We start from the raw sequence: 24,181 nt of genomic DNA, 5'->3' as shown, positions 1-24,181 counted from the left end.
TTTTAATCCATTACGGCGTAATGTGTTACCAATGGTTTTCTTGGTGACTGTGGTCCCAACTGCCTTGAGATCATTAACAAGTTCCCCCCGTGTAGTTTTCGGCTGAGCTCTCACCTTCCTCAGGATCAAGGATACCCCACGAGGTGAAATTTGGCATGGAGCCCCAGATCGATGTCGATTGACAGTCATTTTGTATGTCTTCCATTTTCTTACTATTGCACCAACAGTTGTCTCCTTCTCACCCAGCGTCTTACTTATGGTTTTGTAGCCCATTCCAGCCTTGTGCAGGTCTATAATCTTGTCCCTGACATCCTTAGAAAGCTCTTTGGTCTTGCCCATGTTGTAGAGGTTAGAGTCAGACTGATTAATTGAGTCTGTGGACAGGAGTCTTTTATACAGGTGACCATTTAAGACAGCTGTCTTTAATGCAGGCACCAAGTTGATTTGGAGCGTGTAACTGGTCTGGAGGAGGCTGAGCTCTTAATGGTTGGTAGGGGATCAAATACTTATTTCTCTGTGCACAATGCAAATAAATATATATAATTTTGACAATGTGATTTTCTTTTTTTTTTTTATATATTATCTATCTTTCACTGGTAAAATTAACCTAGCCTAAAAATTTTAGACTGTTCATGACTTTGACAGTGGGCAAACTTACAAAATCAGCAAGGGATCAAATACTTATTTCCTCCACTGTAATATATATATATATATATATATATATATATATATATATGTGTGTGTAATGTGCTATAGTCTTGTCCTTTCTTGTTTATACAGCGCCATTTTCTGTACTGTATTATCTGGTTGTCTATCCGCACTGTGGCAATCATCTCTATACTTTTAATGTGTTTTGTTAATTTTAATTAATCTAATAAATTTATATCGTTTTAATTCATTTTTGGTGTGTCAGACTCCAATCTTTAGGTTTTGTTTATTTTGGTTTGTCCTGCAGCTGCTGCTGCCGTGGTGAGCAAATGTTATACCCAAGATAGCAAAAGAAACACAAAGACGACATAACCTGAAATATAACATCTGTGATATATAGACAGTCTAGAGATCCGCAGTGAGAATGTGCGAGTGTTATTTGCAGAATGATCTGGCCGTGATTTGATGTGTTTATGCGGGATATTTGGCGTGGTTAGGGGGCATGGCTTAAAATGTCCCTCTTTTCCGAATTCAAAAGTTGGGAGGTAAGTCTTCTGTCTCTATAATTACCATCTGTTTGTAATTTGCCGAAGAGCTCTAACATGTATGTATGCCTGCCGTCAGGTTTCCATAGCAACCAATGGAGGAAACACACCTCCGTTTGGGCTGTAGCACTGCCTAATCAGTGTGGCATGCCATATAACGCAACGTGCGTCATCGACCCGGCCATCCAATGGCTTGAGGAGGTGTGTCTGACAGCATCATCGGACCGCCATCCAATGGCGGTGGGGGGCCTGGCATGTGACGCGCGTCATCGCTGGTATCGGACACTATTGGCCCAATTTGAAGCGAAGAGGTGTGTTTTAATTTATTTAAGTCTTGTTATCACATGGCATCAATGGTAAATGCAGTTAGACTAAGGGCATTTTCCTACTGTGTTTCCCCTGAACGTTTGACGTAAAGCCAGTAAAGCTTCCAGGGCATACGTCTAAAGTACGCACGGGTTCCCATTATACTGACGAAGGCCAGAATAGTGTTCTTTTGGCCTCGGTCAGGCGGTATATGTCAGAGATACCATTTTATGTAATGTATGGAATAGCACAGCAGCTCTCTCTATTTCATACAGAGGCATTCAGTAAAAAAAAAAGCAAATACACCGCAGTATACATGTTTTTTTAAAAATAGGAACCTATTCATGATGAATGGCACAGTATGGCATCCGTTAAATATGTACGTCATGAGCTTTTCGGGACTTATCCATTAAAAGGATCTTCCACGATCACCGGATAGGTCATCAGTATATGATCGGTGCGGGTCCGACACATGGACCCCGGCACCGATCAGCTGCTCCCACTGCCTCCAGGTGTTGTGGACGGTATGCAGTAGTTGGAGCCAGAAGCAGATGGCTCTGGTCACAGAATAGTGGCCGAGCTGCAGTAGTGCAGCTCTGATTCTATTCAAGTGAATAGGAGCAAAGCTGCAGTTCTGCAGAACGGGCGCCATGCAGTGGACGGAGCCAAGTTTAATTTATAAGTTGTGAGCTTTTCCCAGTGCATAAGTCAAACGGAAACCATAAACGCAGTTTAGGTTAAAGCTCATCTTGGACGGGCAGTTGAATTTAAACATAAGCCACAGTGGGTAAGTGTGGTAAGGTTAAAGTAATCCATGGCTGGTTATGGAAATGTGTGATGTTATAGTAAAAAACTGCTACAAGATGAGGCTGAAAAGTAAACGCATTTGTAGGCTCTAGGACACGGGGTAGGTATCTTATAGTTTCCCACAAGAGTAGAAGAATAGGTTAACCCTGTTAAATGTTCCCATTGAGAAGTGTTGCCTGTAAGCAGGGGCGTAGCTAAAGGCTCATGGGCCCCGATGCAAGAATTCTCACTGGGCCCCCCCCCCCCCGCAAACTTCTCATGGCCGACGGTCCGCACCTTTCAGCTGCATCGCTGGGTCTCCTAAGTGACCCAACAATGCAGCACTAGCAGCCGGGGGCGTCACTAAGGCTGGGTTCACACACCCTATTGACGGACGTAATTCGGGCGTTTTAGCATTGAATTACGTCCGAAAATGCGGCTCAAAAGCGTTGGCAAACATCTGCCCATTCATTTGAATGGGTCTTACGATGTTCTGTGCCGACGGTCATTTTTTTTACGCGCCGCTGTCAAAACGCGGTGCGTAAAAAAGACGCCCGCGTCAAAGAAGTGCCTGTCACTTCTTCAGACGTAAATGGAGCCGTTTTCCATGGACTCCATAGAAAAACAGCTCCAATTACGTCCGTAATGGACGCAGTGAAAGACGCCTGCACATGCCATTACGGCTGAAATTACGGTGCTGTTTTCTCCTGAAAACAGCACCGTAATTTCAGCCGTAACAGACGCTGCGGTGTGAACATACCCTCAGGGCTTAAAATGTCAGGGGAAATAGCCCCAAGACATATGTGTCCGCCCAAAAAAAAGTGTGTGTATAAGCATAGCATATCTATAGCACTACAACCCTATAAACTATGGATAGGATTAGATACAGTGGCTCAGCAGACAGTATCACACGATAGGATTAGATACAGTGGCTCAGCAGACAGTATCACACAGGATAGGATTAGATACAGTGGCCCAGCAGACAGTATCACACATGATAGGAATAGATACACAGCTCAGCAGACAGTACCACACATGATAGGATTAGATACAGTGGCTCAGAAGGCAGTATCACACATGATAGGATTAGATACAGTGGCTCAGCAGACAGTATCACACATGATAGGATTAGATACAGTGGCTCAGCAGACAGTATCACACAAGATACGATTAGATACAGGGCCCAGCTCGCTGACATTGCGGCTCCAGCGCTGGACCCAGGACAGGTAAGAATAATAATTTTGCTTCTTTATGTGTTACTGATTATTTTTGTGTGTGTTTTTTTACAGGTTCGGTTGTTGGACTTCGGATACGAGGACTTCTATGACAGAGTTTTTTTTTATTCTCAATAAAATGGTTAATGAGGGTTGTGTTTTTTTATTTCAATAAAATATTTTTTCTATGTGTTTGTATCTTTTTAAACTTTATTATCACCGCCTTAGTAATGGCCGCTGGCTGATTGACAACCTCCATTACTAAGGCGAGGCTTAATGTTAGCAGGTGCAGAGGCTAACACTAACCCCCATTATTACCCCGGTACCCACCGCCACCAGGGGTACTGCGAAGAGCCGGGTACGAACCAGTACCCGACCATCTGTAGTGACGGGTAGGCACCGGGGTGGCCGCAGGCTGGTAGTATTAGGCTGGGGAAGGCCAAAAACAGTGGCCCATCCCACCCTGGTAATGCTGCCTGCTGCTGCTGTGTTGTATCTGGCTGGTTATGAAAATTGGGGGGGACCCCCACATCGTTCTTTCCAATTTTTTTTTTTTAAATGACGTTGGGTACCCCCATTTTTCATAACCAGCCAGATACAATAAAGCAGCAGCAGCCTAGCATCACCAGGGTAGGAAGGGCCACTGTTTTTGGCCTTTCCCCTCCTGATAATATCAGCCTGCGGCCACCCCAGTGGCCTACCATCACTACAGATGGTCAGGTACTGGATCGTACCACCCCTGGTGGCGGTGGGTACCGGGGTAGCCGCTGCACCGGCTAACACTAAGCCCCGCCTTAGCAATGGACGTCGTCAATCAGCCGGCGGACATTACTAAGGCGGTAGTAATATAGTTTAAAAAAAAACAAAGACATAGAAAAAATATTTTATTGAAATAAAAAGAAAACCCACACCGCCATCATTAACCATTTTATTGATAATAAAAAAAAAAGCTGTCATCGAAGTAGTCCTGGAATCCGACCTAGTCCAACGACCGAACCTGTAAGAAAACACACAAAAAATGATTAGTAACACATGTGTTAGGCTTAGATACAGGGCCCATGTGTGATACTGTCTGTGGGACCCTGTATCTAAGCCTACCACAACGTAGGCTTAGATACAGGGTCCAGCAGACAGTAATCTTATATAAGATTACTGTGTGCTGGGGCCCTGTATCTAAACCTACAGAGTGGTAGACTTAGATACAGGGCCCAGCAGACAGGATCACACATGGGCCATGTATCTAAGCCTACCATGTGATTGGCTTAGATACAGGGCCCAGCAGACAGGATCACGCATGGGCCATGTATCTAAGCCTACAGTGTGGTAGGCTTATATACAGGGCCCACAAGACAGGATCACACATGGGCCATGTATCTAAGCCTACCATGTGATTGGCTTAGATACAGGGCCCAGCAGACAGGATCACACATGGGCCATGTATCTAAGCCTACCATGTGATTGGCTTAGATACAGGGCCCAGCAGACAGGATCACACAATCTGTGATCCTGTCTCATGGGCCCCCTAAGCCTGCTACATCGTAGGCTTAGGGGTTGTGCAGTCCCTAAACATTGATGGCCTATCCACGGGATAGGCCATCAATAGCTGATGTGTCGCCCGGGACCCGCAAATCAGCTGTTTTGAAGGGGCTGCAGCACTCGTTTCACTACTCGCTCACACTGTGAATCGCCGACACGGATTCACAGTGTGACCGGAATGAAGTGACAGGAATGAAGGGAAGCAGCTCTCGTACGAGTGCTGCGGCCCCTTCAAAATAGCTGATTGGTGGGTCCCGGAGTCGGTCCCCGCCAGTCAGGGCTAACCTTACCTTCCTCTTCGGCCGCGGCGGGAGTTCTGTCATCTCGATGCTGTGCGCGGCGCATAGCACTGTGACATCATGCGCTGCGCACAGCGCCTGACGTCAGGACCTCCGCTGCCATCCGGAACCAGGAAGGTAAGTAAAGTATGTTACTATAGTAACAGGGGCCCGCGGCCCGAGTTACTATAGTTACTTTTTATTGATGTGGTGCGGGGGGCCGCGGGCCCCCCTGGCTTCGGGGCCCGGTCGCAATTGCGACCACTGCGACCCCTATAGCTATGCCAGTGCCTGTAAGACGTTGGTATCAGTACTGCCAGAAGCCATTTTATAAAACGTTGTAGTGATAGTCTGCCTTGGAGCTTCTCAATGTTGATTTGTTGATGGCGTGTATCCGGTGCCTTAAAACTGCCAGGAGAGAATTGGCAAGAACTATGACTTGGCATCCTGTTTGCCTCCCTTGGCCAGAAAAAGGCTTAGGGACCGGGTGTCCCTGCAGAGATGGTCAAATGTGGTACAGTGTCTGGTTCATTTTTTTTCATTTCAATTTTACACCACTTAATTTGGATAGGGGATATAACAGACACATAAGAAAAAAATATCATGATAAAAAAAGTTTTTTTAATCCAACGGATTTCCTTGATGTAAAACATTTTCTACCATCTGAACATTAAAATGGCTTTGCTTCTTATGATGAGCAAGAGCTGATCTATGGTTATAACATTTCCCACATTCTGAACATGAAAATGGCTTCTCCCCTGTATGTATAAACTTATGGTTAACAGCATCAGATTTCTGACTAAAACATTTCCCACATTCCGAACATGAAAATGGCTTCTCCCCGGTGTGAATTCTCTGATGTGTAATAAGAGCTGATTTTTGTCTAAAACATTTCCCACATTCCGAACATGAATATGGTTTCTCCCCTGTGTGACTTCTATGATGTTTAACAAGATCGGACTTCTGGATAAAACATTTCCCACATTCTGGACATGAAAACGGCTTCTCCCCCGTGTGAGTTCTCAGATGATCGGTAACACTTGATTTTCTTGTGAAGCATTTCCCACACTCCGAACATGAAAACGGCTTCTCCCTTGTGTGAGTTTTAAGATGTTTTATAAGATTTGACTTTTGGCTAAAAGATTTCCCACATTCTGAACATAAATATGGCTTCTCGCCTGTATGACATTTCTGATGTTTAATAGCATCTGATTTCTGGATAAAACATTTCCCACATTCTCGACATGAAAATGGTTTCTCCCCTGTGTGAATTTTCTGATGTTCAATAAGATTTGCTTTCCGGGTGAAACATTTCCCACATACTGAACATAAAAAAGGCTTCTCCCCTGTGTGAGATCTTTGATGTACAATAAGATGTGACTTATGGTGAAAATCTCTCTCGCATTCTAAACATGGAAATAGCTTTTCCCCTCTGTGGCTTTTCTGATGTTTAAAAAGATCGGATTTTTGGCAAAAAACTTTCCCACAATTTGGACATGAAAATAAATTCTCATCTCTGTGAATTCTTTCATGAATAGAAAGAAGAGATTTATTTTTCAAATGTATCCCACATTCAGAACATGGAAATATTTTACCTTTTTTATCTCCTGCACTCTGTTTAATAATCTGTGAATGACCAGATGAAGGTTTCTTGTGATTTTTGGGATCGGTAGATAGATCTCTGCTTTGAACGACTGAAGGTTTATTTGTGGTAAGAGGTGACGTGGAATGCTCTTCGTGATGGTCTTCTGCAATTTGATATTTTACTTTATAATCCGGAGATAAAAGGAGATGTTGCGCAAAGTTTTTGTTGCAGTTATCTGTTAGGAATAGAAACAGATTTGAATTCAAACTTTTAAAAACGCAAAGTAGTTATTTTAAAATGTCCCTGTATACTTATACAGTGGAATCTGTCAGAGGCATTCAGGGGCGGATTACAATGAGGGCAATCTGGGCATGTGCCCAGGGCTGGAGGCTGAAAGGGGGCCCAGTTCGCCCCGGTTCTCCTGATCCAGTTGTTAAAATTACAGCTGGTTCAGAGCCGGGTGAAGCGGGACCTCTGACCCAAATGTATCCGCGTCCTTAGGACACGGACACAATGGATTACTATTGCGCTGGCGAGACGGGAACCATCACTTCCCGCCTCGCCATACAGTGCTTCAACAATGAAGTCATCATAGAGGTCGGAACCGGAGGGAGAAGAAAAGTTCTCTATACAGAACAGCTTTATCATTCGCGATTCACTGGATCCGTTAGTCCCGCAGACCTGACGGAATCAGTGAAAGTGGGTCCTGCGTGTCTCTGGCACGCAGGATCCACCTGTAATCGATCACATCTAAGTTATGGGATGGGATATGTTAACTATTTTGTGTGGTATTACTAACTGTCTTACCAGCAGATCCATTCAAATTTAGAAAAATGGAAATCTTTCCAAATTTTCTCTAACTGTAGGTGTTTTTCACAAATAAACACTAAAAAGGTATCGACCACAATTTACCACTAACATAAAGTACAATGTGTCACGAGAAAACAATCTTAGAATCGCTTGGATAAATAAAAGCATTCCAAAGTTATTACCAGATAATCACAAGGGGAGAGAAGAAAATCTGGACTGCACATCCGCTTTGCTGTACTTGATCTACTGCGGCTCAGCAAAATTTAAAAATGTGAGAAAATGAGGTTCTTAGTTTACATTTTGATCAAACTCTATAAGCCACTTGCCACTTCACGGCGACCTCTTTAAAGTGCGTCCCTACTCTATCAAATGCAGTATTGCATGGCAACCAATGCCACTGCAACACAGCACCTGCAGAGGGAGCAACCCAAGGGAATCAACAGCACCCATGCTGCCAGTCTGAGCCACCTTGGCTCTGGACCACGTCCCCCCACAGACACAGCACTACAGTAACACTGAACACCTTTCCTTGTAGTCTCTGTGGCCAAACTGAGATCAAAATAGGTAGAAACCCTTATGCAGTCTCCTGCTATTTAAAAACACTTTGGCCAAATGGGTGGAGTGATGGTACCAGATAAAGTGACACTCGTCAGATTTGAAAAATGGGGTCTGAGCCTTAAAATGGTTGTCCACGACCGGACAACTGATGGCCTCTCCACAGGATAGGTCACCAGTATATAATCAGTGGGGGTCCGACACTCGAACCCCTCACCGATCAGCTGCTTCGGCTGCCTACGGGCACTGGACGTCAATGCCGGAAGCAGATGGCTCCGGTCACTGAATAGCAGTCGGGCTGCAGTACTGCTCCTAATCAAGTGAATAGGAGCAGAACTGCAATTCTGCAGCATGCCCACTATGCAGGGGTCTGGGCCATCTGCCTCCGACTACTGAATACCCATCACAACATCCGGTGCCCGGAGGCAGTCGGAGCAGTTGATCGGTGTGGGGTCCAGGTGTCAGACCCCCACCGATCATATGCTGATGACCTATCCTGTGGATAGCTCATCAGTTGTTCGGGCGTGGACAATCCCGTTAAGGCCTAAACTAGGCTGTGTCATTAAGCGGTTAAACAATATCAAACTTAACAATGTACTTCTGGAAAATGAAATCAATGTTTATAAAACCCCTAACGCCATGTAAGGGTGTCAAAAGCAGGGTTTAATATAGGGGGATGGTGGGTCAGGAGCCCATCCACTGGGAGAAGGAAGGATTGAATAAAAGATTACTGTGACGATGTGATTATTTTTAGTATTTATAAGGAAATGCTTCCTTAGTTATTTTACTGGTTAAATGAAAACAATATAAAAAAAAAAGATGAATTGACGTGTAGGAGAGTGTTTTTAGCATGCTCAGGGGTCAATACACAGGGAGGAAGCTCCCCATCACCTATTGTCAATGGGGTGACCGTGGAGCTTGCTCTACAGTATACACAGCACCAGCTGAAAAGCGTTCTCCACAAAGCAGGAAATATCAGCCTACCTACTGCGAGTGGTCAGTGGCAAAACGGCAATATTTTTTTCATATTTATAGACAGTGACAAAAACTTTACAAAAACTTACCTCAAAAACTTGATTTCGATAATATTTAGATTTATTATCATTCTCTGACCATAGATTCCCTTTTAATGGTCATCACTTACCGATACGGATATTTGTAGGGATTGCCTCCACCTTACAAAGCTGGGTAGCATCCACACACGTCTCTCCTTTTTCAGTCAGATTCGTCACCTAATTCCCCACGTATGTAACAAATGATGATTTAAAGACAGTTGGAGAAATGCGAAAAAGAAACCAAAAATTTGTCCCAGCCGTCTCTCATGATAACAAAATATTTCATGGCAGCAGTATATATATATTTACATCAGATAAATAAACCCCTAATTTTAGCTCATCACCTCCCTTAATATTCCAAGAAATATCAAAAATAGTATAACTTTAAATTTGTGACCTGAGATCAAACTCTATCATATAAAGCATTCGGCATTTCCATCTACCTGATGATCCTGTGGGACATTCTGCTTCTCCTCTGGATCATTCTTGGAGTATAGAGGACTGGGACATCTCTCTGGTGTTTCTTCATTACTGGATTCATCTGTAGGTGACACACACCTAGTGACTTATACATTGTTTATACGTGATCATCAGGTGCTGGACATTTCTTTGCAATCATTCAAACTACTCTGCCTTGTTCACACAGTGCAGTTTTATCAGCCCAAAGCAAGGCTGGATCCAAAAGTGACGTGTGAGGCTATGGTCGGATATGCTGCATTAAAGTACGCAGTGTATTCGACCTAGAAATCGCAGGGAATTCTGACCGAAAAACTGGACCAAATTGTGGTGCAGATTTTTGTCCGGAATCGCCGCTGTGGAAAACGGACGTAAAATAAATGACCTCACTGGTGTTGCCATAGTAACACGTCTCTCTGTTCTCCGTGCAGCCCAGCCTCCTATGATGACCACTGCAGTCTGTGAATGGCTGCAGCAGACACGTCATCCCTGGAGGTCAGCCTGCACAGAGAACAGCCGGGAAGAAAAAGGAGCCGTCGCTATGACAACAGAGGGGGGTAAATCTAGACTTTATATTAAATTTGAGCTAAAAAAAAGTTTGCATATTTCTTCGAATTTTCAATTTTTGCGACGGAATCGCAGCGTTTGCGCCACACGTTTGCGGGTTGCGATTGCATTCAATGGTGAAAACTCGCAACAAGGGTGCAACGATTCCACAGCATGATTTGACATGCTGGGGATTAAAAAAAACGCACCGCATGTTAATTTATGAATGTTTTCTCTGCAAATTTTTTCATATCTCATCCAATTTTCTACTACTGTAAATGCTGCGTATTTTCAGCACAGAATCCCATTGCAGAAATTCTGCCGAGTTTACACTATTGTGGGAACCCAGCCTAAGTCTTTAAACATTTTGTCGGTTTATGACCAACTTATGATTTTTCCTTTTCGGCTGTATTTACATCTGCAGTTTTTGTCTCAGTGATGCCGCGATTTTAGATGCAATTTTTTTTAAAATATTTACAAAAATATCTACAAAATTAAATAAACCGTGGCAAATAAATGTGACAAAAAAGTCACAAACAGCCTAATAAAATAAATCGCACTCTGTGAACACAACTTTGGAGTCAAGGATAAAGAAGGTCTCCTCTTACCTGAATATAAGAGAGTCTGGTGGTTCTCCATCATGATGTCATCATACTGATCCTTGTGTCCTTCTATATACTCCCACTCCTCTATGGTGAGATACACAGCAACATCCCGACACCTTATAGGAACCTGACACACACAAAGATACAAACTCAGTGCGGAAAAAGGGTCAACCATAGAATTTTTGAACCATCCGGGCTTCCGTAGTGTGAATAGCACATTCCTGGTTATGACGACAGCCCATTTAGTGGTTTCTTCCATACGATTATAGAATTTTATGCCTCGTACATACGCTAATATACAAATTTACTGATAATACAATCAACTTCAGCGATTTCATTATAGACAAAACAATTTACTAGTTTCATGAGACAAATTTACATCCTTTATTTTTTTATGATTTCTTTATTTACTAGATCCCAGACAACTCGCTACCTTTTTATGAAAAAAAAAAAAAGAAGCTAAAACTCATTTTCTCTGCATTGGCTGCGGCAGGGGAATATTAGCATAACATGTCTCACATTGATATAATTTTCAACTGCATCTGCATTCTCAGGACGCAGATACAGTTGAATACTATGGTGGGGCAAGGGAGCGGACAGTTCCCTGCCCCACCATTCACTCTCATGGGCCACTTCAGACTCACAGCATATGGGACGCCAGGACTGGACTCCTTGGGAGGCCGGCACAATGCAGTGATGTCATTACGTCGACCAGCGCAGGGATCCCGTCCCAGCGTATCATAGACTGCAAACAGAGCGGCTCGGCGTGGGGACAGGGCTAGGTGATTATTAGTTTCATTTTTTATTAAGCTATTCTTGGATAATATGGGGTTGCTATTGCACTGAGGGGCAGCATTACTAAATGGACAGCAGCATTACTAAGTGGGAGGCAGGCTTACTGAGTGTGGGACACTATAGGGAAACATAATTGAGTGGGGGGCACTAGAGAGTGGCAGCATTACTGAGTGGGAAGCAGGCTTAGTGAGTGTGGGGTACTACAGGGGTAGCATAACTGCCTGGGGGCAGTATTACGGAGTGGGGGGCACCAGAGTGTGGCAGCACTACTGAGTGGGGGCACTATGGGGGCAGCATAACTGTGGGGGCACCATTACTTAGTGGGGATTTAAGAGAACACTAATTCTGATTGGAGAAATAAGGGGCACCGTTACTAAGTGACGGGCACAGTTACTGTTTGAAGGACACTAAGTTGGCACCAATACTGGGGGGCACTTTTACTGTTTGCGGGAACTATTACTGTGGGAGAACTAAGAAGGCACCATTACCGTGTAGGGGCACCATTAATGTGTGGGCACACAGGGGGCACGACTACTATGGTGGGCACTAATGAGCCAGTATTTTTGTGTGTGGCACGAGTACTTTGTGCACTAAAGGGGGCAGCAAACTCTGCAGAAACAAGTGGTGGCGGGAAAAGTCATCAACGTGGTCTGGGAACGAACCCTTTACTCACCCAAATGTCTCCCAGCCACCACACTGGTTCTTAGAAGAAATGCTGACATTTCTGTTTTTGAGCCTCACGGGCTTCCGTCATTGCGCTATAAACTAATATCGTCACCAGTGACCTGGGAGACCAGCCAACATTAGAAATGTATTCTAAAGAAACACATCAGGTCCCAAATCTAGGAACAGCTTTTTCTTCCAAAGTACTTTAGCCTCTTTTCTCAAAATTTACCAGTTCTCACAAGTTCCCACACTGGAGAACATGACTCCGCGCAGAGAACGGGTTACCATGGAACCAGCATATACAACACACATTTAATCAGAATATCTACATCTGCTTTCTACACAAATCAGTCCGACAGTATCAAAGTATACAAAGTATACACCCAAAGCATATCTGTGATTTTATAGGTTTTTTAACAGTTTTATGTTTTTATGCATCATTATAAACAACAACAATGTGAGTCACCTTTGACCTAACTGTCTTTTTCCCGTTTTTTTCTTTTTTTAAGATGGAAATTTCTTGCATGTTCTCAATGAATAATTGCCTGAATAAGGAGCTGGTACAGTTCCGAAACGCGTAGCACCTTCTTACACAATTAATAAAGTAACTCCAAAGTAAATCAGCTGAGTTACATTTATTTTGCACGGTCGGAGCAGCGCCAACAAATGGTCTCTTTTTCAATTACACTTAGATTACCCGGACATAAGGAAAAGTTGTATCTGAAAGTCTTTACAAATGATCTGAAATTTACTATTGTATTCTTCTGTGGGCTAATCTTGGTATTTATTATAGTAATTTTGTTTGAATTTTCATGCCGTATAGCATTTTTATTAAAATTAAATTGCAAACGTCAGAACGAGAAATAATTCTCACAACCATATTCCGACTTAAGCCAATTTTTTCTTTTGTGGTTAGCAAATAGTTGAGATAGTTAATCAGCGCGGGTTACACTAAAATCTGCAAAAATTAGGAATTTTTTTTGCATAATGGGATAAAAAGAAATAGTGGAAAATGATAATCTGCAGGTCTTTATTTTTTGTTAATTTATAAATGTTTTTATGATTTTTTTATACAGTAGTAAATGTTCTGTTGTATCTATGCTTTTAGCCGGTATGGTAGAAATTCTGATAGAAAATATGCTTTCATTGGGGGGATAGATTTTGAGGTCTCTCAGATTAATTAATTGCCTTTTTTAAATATAATTCTGCTAATTTCACCCGAATCCAGCATTAAGCTGTTTTTGTTTTTTTTTGTTTTTTTGCTTCACTTGGATTTACAGTACTAAACGTCAGTTAAGAAAGTGTGAAGTTGGCACTTGCATGATCTGTCAATGTTAATAATGCTATTTCAATGATTTACAGCTTTCTGACTTGATGGCATATCCCTAGCTATATACTCTATTGAAGTGATCATCTCATCCAAAAGACCTGTTTTTGTATTTATTGCCCTTGGTCCAGTTTTAAAATCTGTAATACGTGGCAGGCCAGGTCTGCCAGATCAAGTGGTACTCTATGTTAGCACCTCTCGCTAACAAGAGTCAGGAGAATTGCTCTCATCGAAACAACTCGTGTCCATATGCTGGTTAGAAGTACATGGTTGGGCATTCATTTTCTTCAGATAAATGTACAGCTGAACAAAACCACGGGGAGACACCACGAGACCAGCATATTGTCAGGGGACACTTCTAACAAAAAAGAATTGTCCAAAGTGGACAAGACCTTTAACATATTGTTAATTGGTATCTATTCTTTGTCTCTCCTACACATAACATTGCTCGGTAAGGAGTTGTTCTACTGTTCTAGGTTTGTTCTAATTTAAAAAAAACAACAGTAAAAAAATAAAAGTATGACCAATATTCGAAATGGAACCCAACTGGTCCCATATTTACTTCAGTTTCAAAGCATAACAAATCTTAGATGTTACTTACTGACACGGAAATGGGTGCAAAATCACAGCAAAAATGTTAAAGTAATTTGTTTACATACTGGGACTCTTCTATGTTTTCCTGGCACAAGCACAAAGCCTCAACCGCTTGATTGTTGACATCACGGTTCACACATAAGGCTATATTCATCATCCACACACAAGGTTACAGTCATCATCCACACACAAGGTTACAGTCATCATCCACACACAAGGTTATAGTCATCATCCGCACACAAGGTTATAGTCGTCAACCACACACAAGGTTATAGTCGTCATCCACACACAAGGTTATAGTCGTCATCCACACACAAGGTTATAGTCGTCATCCACACACAAGGTTATAGTCGTCATCCACACACAAGGTTATAGTCGTCATCCACACACAAGGTTATAGTCGTCATCCACACACAAGGTTATAGTCGTCATCCACACACAAGGTTATAGTCGTCATCCACACACAAGGTTATAGTCGTCATCCACACACAAGGTTATAGTCATCATCCACACACAAGGTTATAGTCATCATCCACACACAAGGTTATAGTCTTCATCCACACACAAGGTTATAGTCTTCATCCACACACAAGGTTATAGTCTTCATCCACACACACGGTTATAGTCTTCATCCACACACAAGGTTATAGTCATCATCCACACACAAGGTTACAGTCATCATCCACACACAAGGTTATAGTCGTCATCCACACACCTCCTCCCGGTATTCCCAGCAGTCCTCACCTCTCCAGTCAGCAGCTCAGTGATATTGTTGGTCAGGTCCAGGATCTCCTGATCTCTCTTATGTATTAGTGATTGAGGTGGAGACATCGTGATAGGAACCTGGTTCCTGCTCCGTCCGTCACCCTCTTCAGGTCTCTTCTTCACTACTATGTAATCCTGTACATGGAGAGACACTGATGTCACTTTATATATTCCCGTCACCTCTCCCGTCATGTGCTTGATGTATTAAGATACAAGTCATGACATGGGATATAATTTCCAGAATCCCTCACCTCTCCAGTCAGCAAGTAGATGATCTCTAGGGTGAGGTTTAATATTCTCTGTGCCATCTGATTTTTGTCCTTGTCCATCCTTAGAAAGTCAATCAGGAGAAGACCTGGTTTCTTGCTTAAACAAACCTGAGGGAATTAAATAACTCTTCAAAGATCATCCTATATGAAATATACTATCCCACTAAATGAAAGTTATAAACAAATACTTATACTGGATTATACACTACCGTTCAAAAGTTTGGGGTCACTTAGAAATTTCCTTATTTTTGCAAGAAAAGCTAATTTTTTTTCAATGAAGATAACATTAAAATCAATCAGAGATACACTCTATACATTGTTAATGTGCTAAATGACTATTCTAGCTGCAAACGTCTGGTTTTTAATGCAATATCTACATAGGTGTATAGAAGCCCATTTCCAGCAACCATCACTCCAGTGTTCTAATGGTACATTGTGTTTGCGAACTGTGTTAGAAGGCTAATGGATGATTAGAAAACACTTGAAAACCCTTGTGCAATTATGTTAGCACCGCTGTAAACAGTTTTGCTGTTTAGAGGAGCTATAAAACTGACCTTCCTTTGAGCTAGTTGAGAATCTGGAGCATTACATTTGTGGGTTCGATTAAACTCTTAAAATGGCTAGTAAAAGAGAGCTTTCATGTGAAACTCGACAGTCTATTCTTGTTCTTAGAAATGAAGGCTATTCCATGCGAGAAATTGCCAAGAAACTGAAGATTTCCTACAACTGTGTGTACTACTCCCTTCAGAGGACAGCACACACAGGCTCTAACCAGAGTAGAAAGAGAAGTGGGAGGCCCCGCTGCACAACTGAGCAACAAGACAAGTACATTAGAGTCTCTAGTTTGAGAAATAGACGCCTCACAGGTCCTCAACTGGCAGTTTCATTAAATAGTACCCGCAAAACGCCAGTGTCAACGTCTACAGTGAAGAGGCTACTCCAGGATGCTGGCCTTCAGGGCAGAGTGGCAAAGAAAAAGCCATATCTGAGACTGGCTAATAAAAGGAAAAGATTAATATGGGCAAAAGCACACAGACATTGGACAGAGGAAGATTGGAAAAAAGTGTTATGGACAGACGAATCGAAGTTTGAGGTGTTTGGATCACACAGAAGAACATTTGTAAGACGCAGAACAACTGAAAAGATGCTGGAAGAGTGCCTGACGCCATCTGTCAAGCATGTTGGAGGTAATGTAATGGTCTGGGGTTGCTTTGGTGCTGGTAAAGTGGGAGATTTGTACAAGGTAAAAGGGATTTTGAATAAGGAAGGCTATCACTCCATTTTTTAACGCCATGCCACACCCTGTGGGCAGGGCTTGATTGGAGCCAATTTCATCCTACAACAGGACAATGACCCAAAGCACACCTCCAAATTATGCAAGAACTATTTAGGGAAGAAGCAGGCAGCTGGTATTCTAGCTGTAATGGAGTGGCCAGCTGAGTCACCATATCTCAACCCCATAGTTCAGTTGTGGGAGCAGCTTGACCGTATGGTACGCAAGAAGTGCCCATCAAGCCAATCCAACTTGTGGGAGGGCCTTCTGGAAGCATGGGGTGAAATTTCTCCCGATTACCTCAGCAAATTAACAGCTAGAATGCCAAAGGTCTGCAATGCTGTAATTGCTGCAAATGGAGCATTCTTTGACGAAAGCAAAGTTTGAAGGAGAAAACTATTATTTGAAATAAAAATCATAATTTCTAACCTTGTCAATGTCTTGACTATATTTTCTAGTCATTTTGCAACTCATTTGATAAATATAAGTGTGAGTTTTCATGGAAAACACAAAATTGTCTCGGTGACCCCAAACTTTTGAACGGTAGTGTATGTAAAAATGTGTCCACTTTACCTTTGGTTGAGGACTCCAATTTATCATGAAACAAATTCAATACAATGTCGCCACATGCTAGCAAAACTATAACAGGATGCAATGCACATCACAACCATTGGGTGGACAAACATATCTTAGACATCTCATGACAGAGTATCGCAAAATCCTTTTGTTTTTCAAGCCAGTTATCTCACGCCAGACATGTCAGGATATGTTGAGATAGGAAAAAAAGGTAAGGGAGGACACATCTGTATACTAGATACGAACGGCAAGTGGTAAGTGACTATTTGGTAACGCTTCACATATATAGCAACCCAAATAATGTCCCACCATATAGTGCACAAATAACAATAACATACACCTCTGCCATGTAGTAGCAAAATAACACCGTCATACAGTGCTAAAAACACAAAGCCATGGGAAATCATACTAAGCTGGGCAATTAATAATTTAACAGTTTGATTATACGTGATAACACTGAAACCCAATACTCAATAGTCAGGCAGAACAACAGATCTTGATTAAACCTGAAAATACGGCATTATAGTTCTGAAATTGTAATTATTTTGTCACTTCACAATAAAAAAACAAAAACCGTGAAACAGCTGCTGTATCGGAAGCCAGTGGTTGGGGAACAAACCAAAACATTCCGGTCTCTTCATTTTCCCTCTCACTAGAAGCACTATGTTCCCTACATTTTGTCCAGATTATAGAACCATTGATTATCATCGTAAACCAGGGGTGCGGAACATCTGGCCCGCGGACCGTCTTAGGCCCGCAAGATCATTTGGTCTGGCTCGATCTCACTCAGACCACGTTGCCACCGCATCATTGACGGAGCCAAGTACGGCGGCGGTCTGAGTGAGGTCAGTGCGTGCCGGCCCGAAACTGGACCAGTCCGGTCACCTGACCTCACGTCAGTGACTGGACTGGTCCACTCCCGTCACAGCACGCACCGACTTCACTGACCGCCGCTGCAGCCGTGTCATTCTCTGCATGGCTCCGTCCAACCCAATCTCACTCACATTTAGGAGCAAGAGGATGGCAGATGGAGCCAAGTATGGTGGCGGTTTGAGTGAGGCTGGTGTGTGCCGGCCTGGGAGTCAACCAGTCCAGTCACCTGACATGAGGTCAGGTGACTGGACTGGTCCACTCCCAGGCCAGCACGCATTGGCCTCCTCACTCAGACCGCTGCATCCTCATTCACTAGTATTGAATAACAGTACTTGGCTCCATCTGCCCTCCTCTTGCCCCTTACCTAAAATCTAGAAACTTAGCTGAGGCCTAAATGTAGAAATGTAGCTGTAGTGTAGACATAGGACCTGTCCTTAACGCATGAAGTAAGGTAAGGGGACAAAGAGGTTTCCCATCAAGGACATTTATGATATATCCACAGGATATGTCATAAATGTCAGATAGGTGCGGGTCCCAGATCTATCTCTAGAACGGGGCCCCCTAAACCACATTCTACATCTTTGTGTTGTGGCTGAAGCGTGTGATTTCTGACCACTAATAAGGAAACAGCGTAACTCGCTGAGCTACGCTGTTTCCGGAAGTCCCATAGAACTGAAAAGTAGTTATGGAAACAGCGTATCTCGCATGCCATTCACAACTATGGGAGTTACGGAAACAGCACAGCTCAGCTAGGGGGCCCCGTTCTAGAGATGGGTGCGAGACCCAGAGGTGGGACCCGCATCTATCTGACATTTATGACATATCCAGTGGATATGTCATAAATGTCCCTGATGGGAAAACCCCTTTAAGTAAGGTGGAACAACTTTCTGCTGCGAGTTCTTTTCAAAACTTACCAAAGAGTCTACTGCGCACCAGACTGACCAACGCATCATCATCAATACCGGCGAACATCACGCGCCTCACCAAAGAGTAGTAGTTCCAGCCATCACATTTTGCGGGAGGTAATTAAAGAGGCTCTGACACCAGATTTTGCAACCCCTATCTGCTATTGCAGCAGATAGGCGCTGCAATGTAGATTACAGTAACGTTTTTATTTTTAAAAAACGAGCATTTTTGGCCAAGTTATGACCATTTTTGTAGTTATGCAAATGAGGCTTGCAAAAGTCCAAGTGGGTGTGTTTAAAAGTAAAAGTCCAAGGAGCTTGATGGCATGGCTTTCTATGGCTGAGCAGCAGCATGCCAGCTTTACATCACCAAGCACAATGTTAAAGTCGGATGAAGTGGTGTAAAGCCGCCGCCACCGGAGCAGTGGAAACGAGTTCTGTGGAGTGAGGCTTCTCTATCTGGCAACCTAAAGAACAGGTCTCGGTTTGGCGAATGCCAGGGCAACGTTACCTGCCTGACTGCATTATTCCAACTCTAAAGTTTAGTGGGAGGAGGGATAATACTATAGGGTTAATTTTCAGGGATTGGCATAGGCCCCTTGGTTCTAGTTAAGGGAAATCGAAATATTTCAGCATACCAAGACATTTTGGACAATTGCAGCTTCCAACTTTGTTGGACAGTTTGGGGTTTGGCAAGTTTTCTGTTCCAGCATAAATGTGCCCCAGTGCACAAGGTCCATAAAGACATGGTTGGGTGAGTTTGGTGTGGAAGAACTTGACTGGTCCGCACAAAGCCTCGGCCTTAACCCTATTGAACACATTTGGGATGAACTAGAATGGACATTGCGAGCCCGGACTTCTCATCCAGCAGCAGTGTCTGACCTCACAAATGCTCTTCTGGATGAATGGACAAAAATTTCCACAGAAACACTCCAAAATCTTGTAGAAAGTCTTTCCAGAAAAGTGGAAGCGGTTTCAGCTGCAAAGGTGAAACCAACTCCATATTAACATCTATTGATTTTGAATGGAATCTCTTAAAACTCCTGTAGGTCTAACGCGTAGGTGTCCAAATACTTTTGTCCATATAGTGTAACTTCCATTTAGCCAAAGGTAGTTATAAAGATTAGGCAAAAAAACAAGACATTTCTCTTTTAAGATCTTATAAAACTCTGCCTGGACCTGGAGTTTTTTTTGGGTGACACAATGACCTCCTCTACTTTCCCATTGGGGCCCATTGATCATCTGAAAGTCTAGTTAGAGATAATATTTAAGAATATAGAATATAGTCAATTGAAAAAATGTGCAAAAACATTTACTACTTCTATTGGATGAGAATGGAGAACACCTTTGGTGTCCCTTATGGATGCAACATGGTAGATCTCTCGTCGGCCTCTTGCCAACTGTTTGCCAGCTTTCGGGCACGGTGATGAATTTATCGTCTTTCTAACCAAAGATCAGCTGCGTATTTGGCGCAAATAAATGCCTCCCTCTTGCCCACAGTAGGAGCAGATTCATATTTGCAATACGAATTCCGATAAGTTTCTCTTGGTTTCGTATAGTTCTGTAGGCTATATCGGTTAGCTGCTATATAACATATTAATCTACCCCTCAGGACTGCTTTCACAGTATCCCATATCAAGGGGCACTATCCTTAAGATGATCATTGTCCTGAGAAAATTCATGCCACCACCCACGAAGCATATCAGAGATATTAAGGTCTTCCATTAAATAGGGCCGAAGCTCCTATCTATAAATCCCATTTTCCTGAGCGAACCCAAATAATTTGACTGGGGAGTGGCGAAAAATGACCCTACTATATACAGCTGCCTCAAGATAACAGATAAAACCAATATATAGTTGATTCGTGAACGTTTTCTGTGCGCACGAGAGAAATAGCTGTATTCCCGTTTGGTTCGATGGAGGAACTGCCAAGCATCAAGTGGGTGGCCTAAACCATATGAGCTCATTGAGATTTTGATGGTCAATGTGGAGGGAACCTATCTTCTCGCACATCAAGAAACATATTAAAATCGCCCCCCCCCCCCGCTCATTTATAAGGAGTGGGGTCTCCCCCACCCTATTCTGACATCTTAACCCCTTCCCGAAATGCCTCCGATTGCGCCAATGTTTTAACCCCATGACAAAACATTCTCAAAATCGCTTGGATAAATAAAAGCACTACAATGTTATAATCACATAAAGTGAGACATGTCAGATTTGAAAAATGCTTTGTCAGGAAGGTCAAAAACTTCTGAACTAGCTCTCCCAGAAATTTTTATAAAATCCATATTCCTCAACCATTACCCCATCCCTCAACTACCAATACTTTGCATTGTAAAGGTTCATGAATTGGAATCACCATACTGGCCATCTTTTTAATTAATAGCTGGAGGCCCTTAAAGGGGTTGTCCACTAACAGACAACTGATGACCTATCCACCGGATAGGTCATAAGATGATCTGTAGGGCTCCGACACCCAGACCCCACACCGATCAGCTGCTCCGGCTGCCTCCGGGCATCGGACGTCCATGCCGGAAGCAAATGGCTCCGTTCACATAATAGCAGTCGAGCTGGAGGTCAAGTGGGTAGGAGCGGAGCTGCAGTTCAGCCGCTATACAATGTACGGAGCCACATGCTTCCGGCTCTGTACACAGTATACAGTGCAATGACATCCGGTGTACGCGGGCAGTCGGAGCAGCTGATCATGTGGGGTCCAGGTTTTAGACCCGCACCAATCATATACTGATGACCTATCCGGTGGATGGATGGAGATATATATATATATATATATACATATATATACACATACATACACGCACTATATACAAACCTACATTACAGATCTAAAGATACACAAATATATGCTATACTAACATTATACACACACACACACACACACATATATATTATAGATATATACTATATATAAAACACACAATATACAGACCTGTATTGCACATCTATAGATACATAGATATACAATAACACAAAACTAGATGTGAGCGGCTCATCCGCGATGCAAATGAGGGCAGCTGAGCGCAATGGTTCGATTCAACCAACCAGAAGAATGGTCTATTGTAATATCCGCTCTCTAGGCTCTCGAGATTTTTTTATACAATTATATAATGTATGGAAAACAAGTAATAATGCAATTATTCAACATTGTAAAGCCAGTTCGAGGTACATAGAGAAAAAATACAATATGGTTGCATGATTCAGCTCTTTATATCACTTTAAATTAAAATAAAACATTTAAAATTTTGGATCCATATCCCGGCGGAAAAAAAACCTAGAAATACACATAGGGGCATGCAATTCAATAAACCACCCGTTTGGCACTCGCGGTTTTAGATCATTATCATTCCTAATTGAACTGCCAATATTGCGCATCAATATAGGAATAAACCCAGATATATACAGCTATTATACTATATTGATGCACAAAATTGGCGGTCCAATTCCAAACAATATTGGTTTAACACCGCGAGGGACACTTGATCGAGCTTTCTACCATTGAATGATTGAAACCAATTGTATTATTACATTATTTCTATGTGTTATATTATTATATATAATTTTAAAAAAAAGTTGCAAGGGAGCCGAGAGATCGGGTATTAGTCCGATAGATAGATATGTGTGCATGGCCACATAGGAATGAATGGGGCCACAATTCTCCCGTGGATTTTCGGGGGAATTGCGGCCGCAAAAGCACGTTCGTGTACATGGGGCCTAATACACACATTATAGATATACACTATATATACCTATATTTCTAGATACCCAGATATATATATTATGTTAACGTTATATAGAATCGTGAACTAATATATATATATATATATATACACACACACACAACATTATATATACACTTATATTACATATCTATAGATACAGATATATTATACTAACACAATATACAACCCTGTACTATATATACACACACTATAGATAAGCACTGTATATAGTACACACTATAATATATACATATATATATATATATATATATATATATATATATATATATATATATATATGCACACACACCTATATTACATATCTATTGCTACAGATGTAGAATACCTAAGATTATATACAACCCTGTACTATATATAATATATATATATACACACTATAGATGTACACTGTATACAATACACACCTATATTACATGTCTATAGATAGATATATTATATACAACCCTGTACTATACACTGTATATCACACACATATTATTATACACAATGATCCAGGACATAATAACTATGAATATAAATCCCACATACCCTGATCACTACTTATCTGCAGATAATACATCCCTGGGTCTACAGGACCTTTGGTGATGTCACAGTCATGTGATCAGTCACATCCATGGAGTCATGTGATCAGTCATGGGCGGAGTCAGGCACAGGATAGTGATATTTTGGTTGCCGTTTTCACTCTTTAGAGCATGTTGACACTAACAAAAAGAAACGGCTGAAAATAACGAGGCTGTTTTTGAAGCTGAAAATGATTTTTTTTTTAATTTGAAGCTTATTTGGAGGTGTTTTTTGAATCAGATCCAAAAATGCCTCAAGAAGTGACATGCTCCTTCTTTTTACGAGGCTTTTTTTTTTAATTCAGCTGCGTAAAAATAAGCCTCATGTGAACAGCACAGTGTATTTCCCATTGAAATCAATGGGAAACTGTTTGCAGGCGTATTTCAAGTGTATTTTGGAGCGTAATACGAGGCTTTTACTCTCCAAAATAACCCTGAAAATAAGCCGAGTGAACATACCCCATTTTTTATTCTTTTCTGGATAACGAAGTAAAAAATCAGTCGGACAAAACTTCTTAACTGCTTTGTGACCGCTCACTGTAAAATCACGTCAGCGCTTGCTGAGCTCAGTGCAGCACGGACGTAAATTCACGGTGGGTGTTAATAGAGCGATCGGGTGTCTCAGAGTGGCACTGACGCCTGGATCGCGCTGTTAACACCTGCCACTGGTCCCGGAGACATGATCGGGACCTGATTGATTCAGGGATTCATTACAGGGAAAGTTTGTTGTAGCAAAAAACTTTTACGAAATTGATCGGGGGGTGTTGCTGCTGGTTGACATGGCAGCCGGAGGCTGGTCCTGATAGGCTTCCTGTCAGAGTGACGGTCAGCGTAACACTGACAGTTATAATACATTACACTACATAGGTGGTGTAATGTATTATAACACCGATCA

At 42.3% G+C, this 24,181-nt stretch overlaps 1 protein-coding gene across 1 annotated transcript; it reads right to left on the bottom strand.

The window, feature by feature from the left end:
* Positions 1–5,900: 5,900 nt before the first annotated feature.
* LOC142663703 (uncharacterized) lies at positions 5,901–23,335 on the bottom strand. Its single transcript, XM_075842476.1, has 7 exons — positions 23,255–23,335; positions 15,324–15,449; positions 15,052–15,207; positions 10,929–11,052; positions 9,762–9,859; positions 9,408–9,495; positions 5,901–7,133 (listed from the first exon to the last, which is right to left on the bottom strand). Exons 2-7 carry the CDS (start codon positions 15,399–15,401, stop codon positions 5,935–5,937), a joined length of 1,743 nt encoding a protein of 580 aa, XP_075698591.1. The 5' UTR covers positions 15,402–15,449; positions 23,255–23,335; the 3' UTR covers positions 5,901–5,934.
* Positions 23,336–24,181: the final 846 nt, after the last annotated feature.

The sequence above is a fragment of the Rhinoderma darwinii genome, chromosome 11 (genome assembly GCF_050947455.1).
Source record: "Rhinoderma darwinii isolate aRhiDar2 chromosome 11, aRhiDar2.hap1, whole genome shotgun sequence".
Lineage (NCBI taxonomy): Eukaryota > Metazoa > Chordata > Amphibia > Anura > Rhinodermatidae > Rhinoderma > Rhinoderma darwinii.
This window is presented reverse-complemented; position numbering and strand designations above follow the sequence as displayed.